The sequence below is a fragment of the Geotrypetes seraphini genome, chromosome 6 (genome assembly GCF_902459505.1).
Source record: "Geotrypetes seraphini chromosome 6, aGeoSer1.1, whole genome shotgun sequence".
Lineage (NCBI taxonomy): Eukaryota > Metazoa > Chordata > Amphibia > Gymnophiona > Dermophiidae > Geotrypetes > Geotrypetes seraphini.
In genome coordinates this window covers 142465874-142478886 of record NC_047089.1, presented here as the reverse complement: position 1 = coordinate 142478886, position 13013 = coordinate 142465874, and the positions used below count along the sequence as shown (strand labels likewise).

The 13013-nt window shown below is 41.4% G+C and overlaps 1 protein-coding gene across 3 annotated transcripts in view; it reads left to right on the top strand.

Annotated features, from left to right (window-relative positions):
• Nucleotides 1-11121, top strand: part of MRPL30 (mitochondrial ribosomal protein L30) — a 48058-nt gene extending 36937 nt beyond the window's left edge. For all 3 annotated transcript variants that reach the window (XM_033949705.1, XM_033949704.1, XM_033949703.1), the window contains exon 6: nt 10941-11121. In XM_033949705.1, coding sequence (XP_033805596.1) covers nt 10941-11073 — 133 coding nt within the window. In that variant the 3' untranslated portion in view covers nt 11074-11121. The remainder of the gene's footprint in view (nt 1-10940) is intronic.
• Nucleotides 11122-13013: the final 1892 nt, after the last annotated feature.

The following is a 13013-nucleotide window of genomic DNA, read 5'->3' as shown; positions in this document are numbered from 1 at the left end:
ACCCAGCAGCGGTATTTATTATGTTCTTAGTCATGTAGTTCTGCGCTGTGTTGTGCAAGGATTTGAATGTTAGCATCTTGAAGACACAACGTTTGACTATGGGCAGTCAGTGAACCAACGATAGAGCCTCATGGACACAGATGTTTTTTAGAAGTCTGATTGCTACATTTTGTACACGCTGAAGACGTCGTATGTTCTTTGCCATGAGACCGTTGAATAGTGCTTTGCAGTAGTGTATGCGGGAGAGGACTAAGGCATAGAGTAGTTGGGTGAAGTCAGACTCAGAAAAGTAGTTCATTATTTTTTGGAGCTGTCTCAGGTAGTAAAATGAGGAAGATATCACCTGAGGGAGATAGTTGGAAAGCGATAGGTTAGAATCAAGGAGTATTCCTAGGCTGCGTGCTTGGTCTTATTCAGTTATGTTAGTTGAGTCCCAGTGTAGCAAGGGACGGGCGCAGTTGCAGTGTTTTTTTGCAGATCCTAAGGATTTCCCTTTTGGAGGCTTTTAGTTGTAATTTGTTGACGGACATCCAGTTTTTGATTTGCGAGAGGCAGTTTAGGAGTTTCGTGATTTGGGCATCACAGTTTCACTCCTTTGTGTTTGACATCCAAGTATACCTACCAATAGGAGAAACTGTATTTGGTATTGGTGGGCTATGTCTAGGACAGGTCTAATGTAGAGATTGAATAATAGGGGGGATAGTAGAGCTCCCTGCACAACATCGTATTTGATTGGTTTGGTTTCGATAGCTCATCATTGAGAAGTACGTTTTGGGATCTATTATTCAGGAAGGAGGTGAACCATCATAACGCGGTATGTCTCAGATTCTCATTTCCAAGAGCCGTGCAATGAGGAGAGGATGGTCTATAGAGTCGAATGCCGCACTGAGGTCTATAGAGTCGAATGCCGCACTGAGGTCTAGTAACATCAGAAGGATATCGTTACCTTTATCCATGAGTTTCCAGCAGTGGTCAATGATGTTGCGAAGGATGGTTAGCATAACAACCTTCCTAGTGGAATTTCCTGAATCCTGATTGGAAGGTGGAGAGGGCTCTTTGTTAATGAAAGCGTGTAATTGGTTTAGTACTATTTTTTTTAGGATCTTGGAGATAAAGAGGCTGGAGACAGGTCTAAAGTTGCCGTGCACATTGGGGTCAAGTGTAGGTTTTTTCAAGATCAGTCTGATGACTACTGACTCCCAGTTTGCGGGCGTTAAGCATGTTTGTAGAGCAGTGTTGATGAGAAGAAGGATGGAGTCTGTAAAGGCGTCTTTCACAGCCACTAGGAGGTGTGATTGACAGGGGTCTAGGATGAAGCCAGAAGGGTGAATAGCATCTAGTATTTTAGTGTTGTTATCATTGGAGACAGTTTGAAGCAAGTTAGGTTTCTAGTTGTAGTTTTAAGTATCTTGTCTGAGCTATAAGGGAGTTGATGTCAAGGTGGAGTCAAGGTGAGACCTTATTCTGTCTACTTTTGTCAGTGAAGTAGTCCAAGAGTGTTTCGCTTTCTAGTCTGAGAGTGTTTTGCTGTCAAGTTCAGTGTTAAAGCATTAGTTGTCTTCTTGCGACGTATCTTTTTTGTTAGTTTTAAAAGGTTTTTTGATCTATTGGGGGTCTTTAATAGTTGGGAGTAGTATATTTTTTAGCCTCTAGGTTGGCTTTATATTCTTCATGCAGTTCCTTCCATTTGGACCCATCACTGTTAAGCCTGGATTTGTACAATTTCTTTTTCTGCTTTGCTTAGTTCTCTTTTCTTGGTTCTTAAGTTGTCATTAAAACAGGGGGAGGAGTATTTGCAGGGATAGTATTTGATTTCTTTGATTGGTGCTAGCCCTTCATATAGGGTTTTTACCTTCAATGTGCCAGTCCACGGCAGCCTTGTCAATGGATTCAGAACTAGTTTGGAAAGGCCTGTGGAGAGATCCTCTAAGCATCATTGTATATATTCTTATGTTGGGTTTGCTTCCTGGTTGATTGTTGATACGTTGTGTGGTTTGATGTGGCCCTGCTGAATGGGTTAGTGAGGGGACCATTTGTTGGAAGGCTAGGTCTAAAAGTGACGTGATGAAGTCTGCCGGGGATCCGGTCTCATTTGAGTAGCTTACAAAGTTAGTCTCCAAATATGATGACTTGGTTGTATGTGATGACTAGTTTGCATGGCCATTTGAGAGTACGGTGCTCTGTATATCAAGGTGAAGGTTAGATCTCTGTTGTGACCCACTGAGAAGATGAGGAACTCTAGTACGTCTAGTGTAATGGTGTCTATCATTCTTGGGTTGAGGCTGGACTTAATGATGGCAGCTAATCCTCTACCTTCAATGTTGGTATGTGAGCAAGCTAGCTCTTGGTACTCTGGTGGGCAAAGCATACTCAAGGTAGTTCAGTCATTGTCTTTAAGCCAGGTTTTGATAATTAGGAAAATGTCCCAGTTATTGTCTGTGAGGAGATCATTTAGTATAATGTCTTTGTTGTTTACGGACCTTGCATTTGCTAGTGCAATTTTGAGGTTTTTGTGTGTGGGTGAGGGGGTGATGTGGGATAGGCCTGAGGTAGTGGGGTCTGTGTGCTAAGGATTTGCTGCGAGGAAGGTGACACAGGTCACCATATCTACCCTGGCCTGTTATGACTGGGATGGAGGAATACATGCTGGCAAGGAGAGTAATTTGTACGAAGTAGGAGAGCAGAGATTGTGGCATTGATTTCAAGGCAGTGTAGTATGGGTTACAGAGCCTTGGTCTATATCTTTGTTGTAATATTCTTAAGGCTATCCCAACTATCTGTTATAGTATGACTGGTGATAACTGTGTACTATAGATGGACCCCTTCCAATATACATATATGTTTATATTTTATTTCCTTTGGTCTCTTGGTTGGTTTCTAAGTATAGGGTAAGAGTGAGTCTGTGATAGTCAAGAGGAATAGTGAGAGACTTGTAAGTAGGAGATTTAATTAGTGGAGATTTCCTTTAGTCAGAAACAGGTGGAGATTTGATTAGAATAATGCATAGTAAACTAAACTAAACCTTAGTAGTATAATATGAGCCATGGAATGGGTGGGTTGATGGGCAGGGTGGGATGGCCTAGTGGGAAGGCCTAGTCCAGAACAGGATTTGCTTGTGTAGAGTATCTGTTGAAAATGGCAGATGATGTTTAATGTGAACAAGTGCAAAGTAATGCATGTGTGAAAGAAGAGCCCGAACAATAGCTTCGTAATGCAGGGTTCTGATAGCAATCACTGCCCAGGGAAAGGATCTAGGTATCATTGTTAAAACCCTCAGCTCAATGTTCAGCGGTGGCTAAGAAAGTAAATAGAATGTTAGGAATTATCAGGAAAAGAATGGAAAACAAAGATGAAAATGTTATAAATCCCTTGTAGCTCTCTATGGTACAGCCACACCTAGAATACTGTGTGCAATTCTGGTCAATGTATCTCAAAAAAAATAGTAGAATTAGAAAAGGTACAGGGAAGGGCAATGAAAATGATAAAAGGAATGAGACGACTTCCCTATGAGAAAAGGCTAAAGTGGCTAGAGCTCTTCAGCTTGGAGAAGAGATGGCTCAGGGGTGAACACAAGAACATGAGCAATGCCTCTGCTGGGTCAGACCTGAGGTCCATCGCGCCCAGCAGCCCGCTCACGTGGCGGCCTAACAGGTCCAGGACCTGTGTAGTAATCCTCTATCTATACCCCTCTATCCCCTTTTCCAGCAGGAAATTGTCCAATCCTTCTTAAACCCCAGTACCGTACTCTTCCCTATTACGTCCTCTGGAAGTGCATTCCAGGTGTCTACCACACGTTGGGTAAAGAAGAACTTCCTAGCATTTGTTTTGATTATGTCCCCTTTCAACTTTTCCAAATGTCCTCTTGTTCTTTTATTTTTTTTGAAAGTTTGAAGAATCTGTCCCTCTCTACTCTCTCTATGCCCTTCATGATCTTGTAAGTCTCTTATCATATCTCCTCTAAGTCTCCTCTTCTCCAGGGAAAAGAGACCCAGTTTCTCCAATCTCTCAGTGTATGAAAGGTTTTCCATACCTTTTATCAAACGTGTCGTTCTCCTCTGAACCCTCTCGAGTAACACCATATCCTTCTTAAGGTACGGCGACCAATATTGGACGCAGTACTCCAGATGCGGACGCACCATTGCCCGATACAACGGCAGGATAACTTCTTTCGTTCTGGTAGTAATACCCTTCTTGATTATACCTAGCATTCTATTTGCTCTCTTAGCGGCCGCTGCGCACTGTGCCGTCGGCTTCATCGTCATGTCCACCATTACCCCCAAGTCCCTTTCTTGGGTGATATGATAGAAGTCTATAAAATATTGGGGTGGAAACGGTAGATGTGAATCGCTTGTTCACTCTTTACAAAAATACTAGGACTAGGGGGCATGCAATGAAGCTACTAAGTAGTAGATTTAAAACAAACTGGAGAAATTTGTAATTAAAATTTGGAATTTGTTTGTGGAGAATGTGGTGAAATCAGCTTAATGGGGTTTAAAAAAGGTTTGAATAATTTCATAAAAGAGAAGTCCATAGGCCATTATTGAGATGGCTTGTGGAAATCCACTGCTTATTCTTAGGATAAGCAGCACAAAATATGTTTTATTACTTGGGATCTAGCTACATTCTTGGGACCTGGGTTAACTACTGTTGGAAATATGATACTGGGCATGATGGACCTTTGGTCTGCCCAGTATGGCAGATCTTCTGTTATGTACTAATGCACAGATGAACCTTTTTCCTGCTCATCTGGATCTTATCTCCTTGGTCACTGACCAATGGGAGAAATCTGAAGGCTCTCTTAAGGTGGCCAAAGCTGTCTCTCAGTTCTTTCCTATGGCCCTGGACTTCCAGCAGCTGTTTGTCCAGCCAATGATGCAGGTGACTTAGCCAGCCACCCTTCCTAGTGAAAGTAGAGTGATGCTAAAGGATGCACAGGGCCATAGAGTGGATGCGATCCTGAAAAGACAGTTTGAAGTGCTGGCTTTGTGTATCAAAGCTGCAGTGGCTGCCTCCTTTGTAGCACGAATCTGCCATACCAGACTGTGGATTTCTCCCTTGGAGCTTGGGGTCTCTTATCCCCACATGTTTGTTTGTTTTTTGAAGAATCTATTTTATTAAATTTCAAATAGAACCAAACCAATACAGAATACCACAGTGTACAAGGCACAAAAATGAGATCCAAAATTCTTATCAGATTTCACCAAGGTATGCTGCTACCCACCCATCCACCCCCCTCCCAAAAAAAAGAAGTCAATGCACAATCCCTATTCCAGTGTGTCGTGAACAGAAATAATTAAACATTCAGCAAGTGACTGCGCGCCCTGGGCGTCAAAGTGGTCCAAAAAGGTTCCCAACAAGAACAATACACTCGCCCCCTAGTAGAGTCCAAGGAAGGCACTCTAAGGCGGTCCATAGATGCCAATTCGATCATCAGAGTGCGCCAATGCGCTAAAGTCAGAGAGTCAGATGATATCCAACAATGAAGAATCACTTTCTTGCCCAGTAGTATTGCTCTTTCCACAAAGCTCCTGAAACCCCTTGGAGAGGGTCTTGGCAAAAAGTCAGCAGTAAACAGGCTAAGAGGACCAAAGGCATATTTATGTTTCCATATGGCCATAATGTGTTGATGAACCTGCTGCCAAAAAGTTTGTATTTTTGCACACGTCCAAAATTGATGTCCAAGAGTAGCCGGAGAATGGCTGCACTTAAGACAGGCAGCAGAGGTGCAGAGAGAAGCCTGGAACATATATGCTGGAGATTTGTAAAGGCGAAGCAAGAACTTATAATTCAGTTCTATCAAGGTCACTCTAGGGGTCAATTTAGCCACTCGACGAAGTCCTCTCACAATCAGTTGATCCGGTACCTCACAAGATAAGTCCAAAGACCATTTGTTCGCATAGTGGCCAAAAGGCATATCACCCAAGGATTCCTGTAGAAAACGATGATGGTTTTGTAATGGTATCAATGTCTGCGCGGACAAACATAAAGCTTCAGAAATTGTTTCCATACGTCTATCTGTAAGACAGTCCTGTGGCAAGGAGCGGACATAATTAGATAGCTGGGCATAAGGGAGCCAATGTTGAGCTGTCCAGCCATGCTCCCGAATGAGGTCTTCCAAAGAGTATAAAGTGCCATTGGAATGAACAAGTTGAACAAGTTGAAAAATATACTGAGTAGAAGTAGTCATCCACACCGTAGCTGCCACCGGGGACACCCTGGAAGAAAATCTCCATTGCCCTGTAAGGCAAATAAGGGGTAACAGTATAAGGAATGTGCATCCGTTGACACAAATTTGTGATCAAATATTTGACTGGTTTAAATCATTCTTATCCAACCGTTCTTCGTCAGTGACTTTTAATAACTCCAATTCCAAACCATACTTTCTTAATTATGGAATCCCACAAGGATCCATCTTATCGCCATTACTGTTCAATATTTTCTTATCTCCCTTACTAACATTATGCCAATCTATAGGCTTTACTACTTTTAGTTATGCTGACGACATACAAATTATTCATCCTATAGATCCTGAAAACAAAGAAGAAATACAACAAATTAATTCAAAACTAGAAAAAATCCAACAATGGCTTACAACACACATGTTAGCCCTTAATGTGCAAAAAACCAAGGCTATATTGTTCACTTGGAAACAAGGAATCAATCTGCATGCTCCTTTTACTCTTAACAATATGTCTATTGAGATTGTATCATCTTTAAAAATACTTGGTATCACTATCGACAATAACCTCTCCTACCATGATCATCTAAATAATACTATTAAATCATGCTTTTATAGACTCCGTCTAATCCGATCAATCTCAAAATTTTTAGAACCAAAATCGCTAAATATCCTACTTCATTCTTTGGTTATCTCTAAACTTGATTATTGTAATTCTCTACTGTTAAATATTACACTAAAAGAAAAGAAACGTTTACAAATTATACAAAACACTGCCGTTAAACTTATTTATAAAGGAAAAAAATACGATCATGTTACTCCCTTTTTGATCAAATCACACTGGCTCCCCATTAATCATCGGATTACTTATAAAATCCTATTATTAACATTTAAAACTCTCGACACTAATGAACCCCAATTTATAAATAAATTACTTATTCCATACAATACCTCACGCTCATTACGCTCAAATAACCATAAACTTTTAACTATTCCCTCTTTAAAAATGATTGGTACTCGCCGTCAGGATATGTTCTCAGTATCAGCGCCTCAACTTTGGAATTCTTTACCTTTACATTTAAGAGAAATAAATAACTTAAACGATTTCAAAAAGAACTTAAAATGCTTTTTATTCAAGGATGCTTTTAACATTTAGCCTTAAAATTAATTACAAGCTCCTCTTACATGTAAATATTTTTTACATCATTTATAAACTTTTAGCTTATTATATAATAGTTAAGAAAAATTTTTCAATTAAACTTTTATTTTATAACTTTGTAATATTTCATATGTTATTTCCTATTTTTTTATATCCTTTTTTTTAAAAAAAATATTTTATTACTTAATGTATAAACTGTTACTTTTATGATATTTCATGTTATTTACTATTTTAGTAAATATTAGTATAAATTGTTAATTTTATAATATTTCATGTTACTTACTACTTTAGTATCATGTTTATTCATATACTGTACTTCACTTAGATATAATTTTAATTAAGCGATTAATCAAATATAAATAAAACTTGAAACTTGAAACAAATACTTCCAGACACGACGCAAAGGCAACAAAAATAAGTCTCTAGCAGAAGATTTCCTCGGGGGCTATCCGCACATGTTTAAAGAGGGTGTAGATTATGTGATTGATGCTGTTTATGAAATCATCAGAGTCCTGAGTAAGGTTTTGGCTTACTCCATTTTTGCCCTTTGGATGCTCTGGATCAGACAGTGGGCGGGGTGAATCAGTCTCCAAGGCCACTCTCAGCAGATTACCCTTCCAGGGGGAGATGCTGGTTGGTAAAGGGCTTGATGACCTTATGACCAATGTAACAGATCGCTGCCACAAATCCCTCCCAGATAGTAGGAGCCGTTGGCCTGCCATCGGCAACAGAGCCAATTTTCATGCCTCTAAGAGATCTTGCCAATTTTCTCTGGCTACTTTTTCTTAGAGAACCTTTCAGGGGTCCAAACAGAGATTTGGCAGTTATAGGTGCCAGCAACCCATGGGTTCCCGCGGTGGCTCAACCTCCAAGAAACAACAGTGGTGCCAGGAAGAAGACCACTCCTCCTCTTATCAGAGGGCGTCTGTCAGCATTCTAAGACAAATGGGAACAGATCTTGTCTGACCATTGGGTGCTGGACATGATCAGGGAGGGGTACAAGATCAAATTTTTTCAGCCCCCTCCAGATCTGTTCCTCAACTCCCCAGCCGGACAGCTGGAGAAGGAGGGCAGAGTTCGAACGACAGTGAAACGACTCTTAGACAGTCATGCCATAGAACCAGTTCCCGCCGAAGAATTGGGATCAGGCAGATACTCTTTATACCTCATAGTACCAAAGAAAGGCACAGAAGATTGGAGGCCCATTCTGGATTTGAAATATGTAAAGGAGGCTCTAAAGGTCCCCCGCTATTATATGGAAATGGTCCATTCCATCATAGTAGCTGTGGCTCCGGGAGAGTTCCTTGCCTCTCTGGATTTGACGGAGGCATATCTATACATCCCCATTTTTCCAGCTCTCAGGAGATATCTGAGATTTCATGCATTCCAGCACCACTTCCAGTTTTGTCACGGTGCCCTGCACCTTTACCAAGGTGATGGTGGTTGTAGTGGTCCACCCTCACCCGGATGGGCATCTAGGTGCATCCTTACCTGGACAATTGGCTGATAGATGCCTCCTCTCTGAAGGACTGTGAATGCACGGACCAGCAAGTTGTGAGCCTTTTACAGGACCTGAACTGGATAGTCAACTTCTGAAAATGTCACCTTCAATTGTCTCAGTGCTTGGATTATCTGGGAGTCTTCAACACAACACAGCACAGGGCCATGCCTTTCTTCCCGAGCCATACAAACAGAAGCTCAGGAAACAAGTCCTGGAATTCTTGCCCCTTCCAAGCCCTAAGACTTGGCAGTATCTGCAAATGCTGGGCTCAATGGCGGCCTCCTTGGAAGTGTTGCCCTGGGCGAGCATTCATATGCACCCCTCCAGTACTCCCTTCTGTCCAGATGGTCTCTGTAATGTCACTCCCTGCAGATGAAGCTCTCCTGGACGACAAGAGATGAAGCACAGCCTGCATTGGTGGCTCCAAGGGGAGAACTTGGCAAGAGGCATGCCTCTCAGAATCGACTCATGAGTGACTCACACAACTGATGCCAGCCTCAGCGACTGGGAGGCCCTTTGCTGAGGTTGCCCTCTCCAGGGCAAGTGGTCCCGATTGGAGAGCATCAATCGTCTGGAACTGAGAGCCATTCAGATGGCCTTGCTACAATTGCAGTCTTTCGTGACAGGGAAAGCAGTTAGGAGTGTTTTCAGACAACGCCACCGCCACAGTTTGGAAACCCGGATGTTGTTTCATTTGGCGGAACTTCATTTGGGTTTCTGACAGGCATTATGACATCAAGGAGTAGAGAACGTCCAAGCCGACTTTCTCTGCCAGCAGACTCTGGATCTTAGAAGGCGTTTTCCCTTATAGTTCAAACTTGTTCCTATCTTGGAACCTCAATGTGGTCTTGAAGGGCCTGGCCCGTGCTCCATATGAGCCTCTTTCGGTCAAGACATTGTTTTTGGTTGCTGTAGTCTCGGCAAGAAGGATCTCGGAATTGCAGGCCCTCTCCTGCAGGGAGCCTTTTCTCCATTTCACAGAATCTGGTATTTCTCTGTGCACAGTTTTTTCCTTTCTATTGAAGGTGATTTCCGCCTTCCATGTTAATCAGGAACTTCATTTACCTGCCTTTCAGCCTACAGGTTCTGCCAGTCTTTCTGATCATCTTTTTGTGCTGATCAGTCACTCGAGACGGAATAGGCCAGTTTCCAAAGTTTCCATTACCAGATGGATACACTTGGCGATTTCATCTTTCTACATTTCCTCCAGGAAACAGCTGCCTATTTCTCTTGCAACACATTCTATGAGAAGTGTAGTGACCTCCTGGGCAGAGTCCCAGGCTGTTGTGCCTGATGAAATCTGTAGAGCAGCTATTTGGGCTACTCTTCACACCTTTACAAAGTTCTACAGAGTGGATGTGGTGGCTTGCAAGGATGCCACCTTTGGGTCCTTGGTTCTGCTGGCAGGCTCATCTCCTCCCCCCCTTAGATGTATGTCACTGCTTTGGTACAGTAGTTACAGTACAGACTCCTATGTATCCGCAACAGAACAACAGATTAGTTTCTTACCTCAATAATCTGAATTCTGTTAGGATACACAGGTGTTCATGTTACCTTCACTGTGCAGATTTATTGTGATTTGCCTGATTTTTGCCTCGGACTTTGCTAGTGTCCATCTTGAGATCTCTTCTACTGTACCTAAGATTAAGAAATGATGTGTTTCAGGTACTGGGGATTTCTGCTTCTCATTCTTCTTGGGAAGGTCCTATAGCCCTACTTGTTACACTTATCAGATTGGCTCTTAATTACTCATATGTGTGATTTGTTTACTGTTTACTTGTTAAATGGTTATTAATCATTGTTCTATTTTCTAAGTTTCAGAGCAGAACTGCCAGGGAGTTCCCCATGCCTTTCCTTTTCTTATGTTTCAGTGGAGTTTGATTGCTTTGGTACCAACTGAGAAGGGTGCTGTTCTCCACTGCAGAAGGGGAAGAGTTTCAAGTTCTTAAAAGTGATACCCTTCTGCAGTTTGCAGGAAACGGGAATCAACAGCTACAGTACGGACTCATGTGTATCCTAACAGAACCCAGATTATCGAGGTAAGACCCTAATCTATTGTTAATTCTGTCTACATTTTTATTGTTTGTTTCTTATGTCAATAGAATACAACCATTAAAACTGCCACATGGTATTCCAACAGAAGAAGAAATGTCAGACACTTATCTGAAGAGCACTGGAGAATTAGTAATTCGACGACGTCTGCAACCACTAGAGCAAAAACGCATTGAGTCATAGTATTCTCTGCTTTTCCTTATTTTTATAAAATAAAATATATAAATACTACTTGTTTAGTTGTTTTGAAAATTATTTAAGAGAAATCTTAACAGTATGGGGAATTTGTGGAAAAGAGGATGGAAAAATTAAATAAAGAAGCAGCTCTTCGTAGATGCCTTGTTTTTTAGTTATCTCAGCTAAAATTGATGAATTATCTTTCAGCTCTTAGAACATAAGAACATAAGCAGTGCCTCTGCCGGGTCAGACCATAGGTCCATCCTGCCCAGCAGTCCGCTCCCGCGGCGGCCCAAACAGGTCACGACCTGTCTGAATCACCAGAAGGGGCTCCCTTGCCACCTTGGTTTCTCATTTAAGTCCTGCCTTCCTATCGAAGTCCTAGCCCTCCGGTCTTGCACATGCACGACCTGGTTGGTTTCTATACTCATTACCTGGTTAGCTTTCTATACTTGTGTTACATCCCAGCTCCTCCCTCAGTATCCCACGATCCCTTTATCCCTCAGGAATCCGTCCAATCCCTGTTTGAATCCCTGGACCGTACTCTGCCTGATCACTTCCTCTGGTAGCGCATTCCAAGTGTCCACGACCCTCTGGGTGAAAAAAAACTTCCTTGCATTTGTTTTGAACCTATCTCCCTTCAGTTTCTCCGAATGCCCCCTCGTATTTGCTGTCCCCTTCAGTCTGAAGAATCTGTCCCTATCCACCCTCTCTATGCCCCTCATGATCTTGAAGGTCTCTATCATATCTCCCCTGAGCCTCCTTTTCTCCAGAGAGAAGAGCCCCAGCCTATCCAACCTCTCGGCGTATGGGCAGTGTTCCAGCCCTCTTACCATTCTCGTTGCTCTCCTTTGGACTCTCTCAAGTACCGCCATGTCCTTCTTGAGGTGCGGCGACCAATTCTGAACGCATTAGTATTCCAGATGTGGACGCACCATCGCTCGATACAATGGCATGATGACTTCCCGTGTTCTGGTTGTTATGCCCTTCTTTATGATGCCCAGCATCCTGTTGGCTTTTTTCGAGGCTGCTGCGCACTGTGCAGATGGCTTCAGTGATGCATCCACCAGCACACCCAAGCACAAGTAAAAATTTTTTTTACTCAGAGAATAGTTAAGCTCTGGAACGCATTGCCAGAGGTTGTGGTAAGAGCGTAGCTGGTTTTAAGAAAGGTTTGTACAATTTCCTAGAGGAAAGACATAGGGGAAACCACTGCTTGCCCTGGATCGGTAGCATGGAATATTGTTATCTATCCACATTATGGTATTTTCTTGAGGATGGTATGAGTATTTTATTATTTATTTTTTCAGTAACTGCTCCACAGATCTGGAACGCCCTCCCAATCTTTCTATGAAATGAGCATGATCTGGGAAAATTTAAAAGTAATTTAAAAACATTTCTTTTTAAAGATGCATTTGGCATTTGATTTATTAATTTTTAAACTGTTGTTTTAAATCTTAAATTTTACTGTTACATACCTTCCCAATGTTCTTTTCCTTTGTTTGTTCTACTTTTCTATCATGAACTGTATTTCACTTCCCCTTTTTACCTTTTGTTATGAATATGTTGAACCATTTCTAATATTATGCTATTATTTAAGTTTGATTTGTATTATATGTTTAATCTTTTTTATAGTTTGTATTGTATTGTTTCCCTCTGAATGTATTTTAAATTGTACATCGCTTTGAATTATGATTAAGCGATTAATCAAAAAATCATTAAACTTGAAACTTGATGTATTTGCTTTTATTTTGTCATCATTTTAACATAATAAATTGTTTAGTTTTAAAGGGTATACAAATTTTTAAAATAAATATGTAAAACATGTTTGCACTATGTTTGACAATATTAAGTACACTGTTGGTTGATTGTTATGGGAAATTGTTTCAAGTTCAAGTTTTTATTAAAATTTGATACTGCTGCTTATTAAATTGCTTAAATTTATT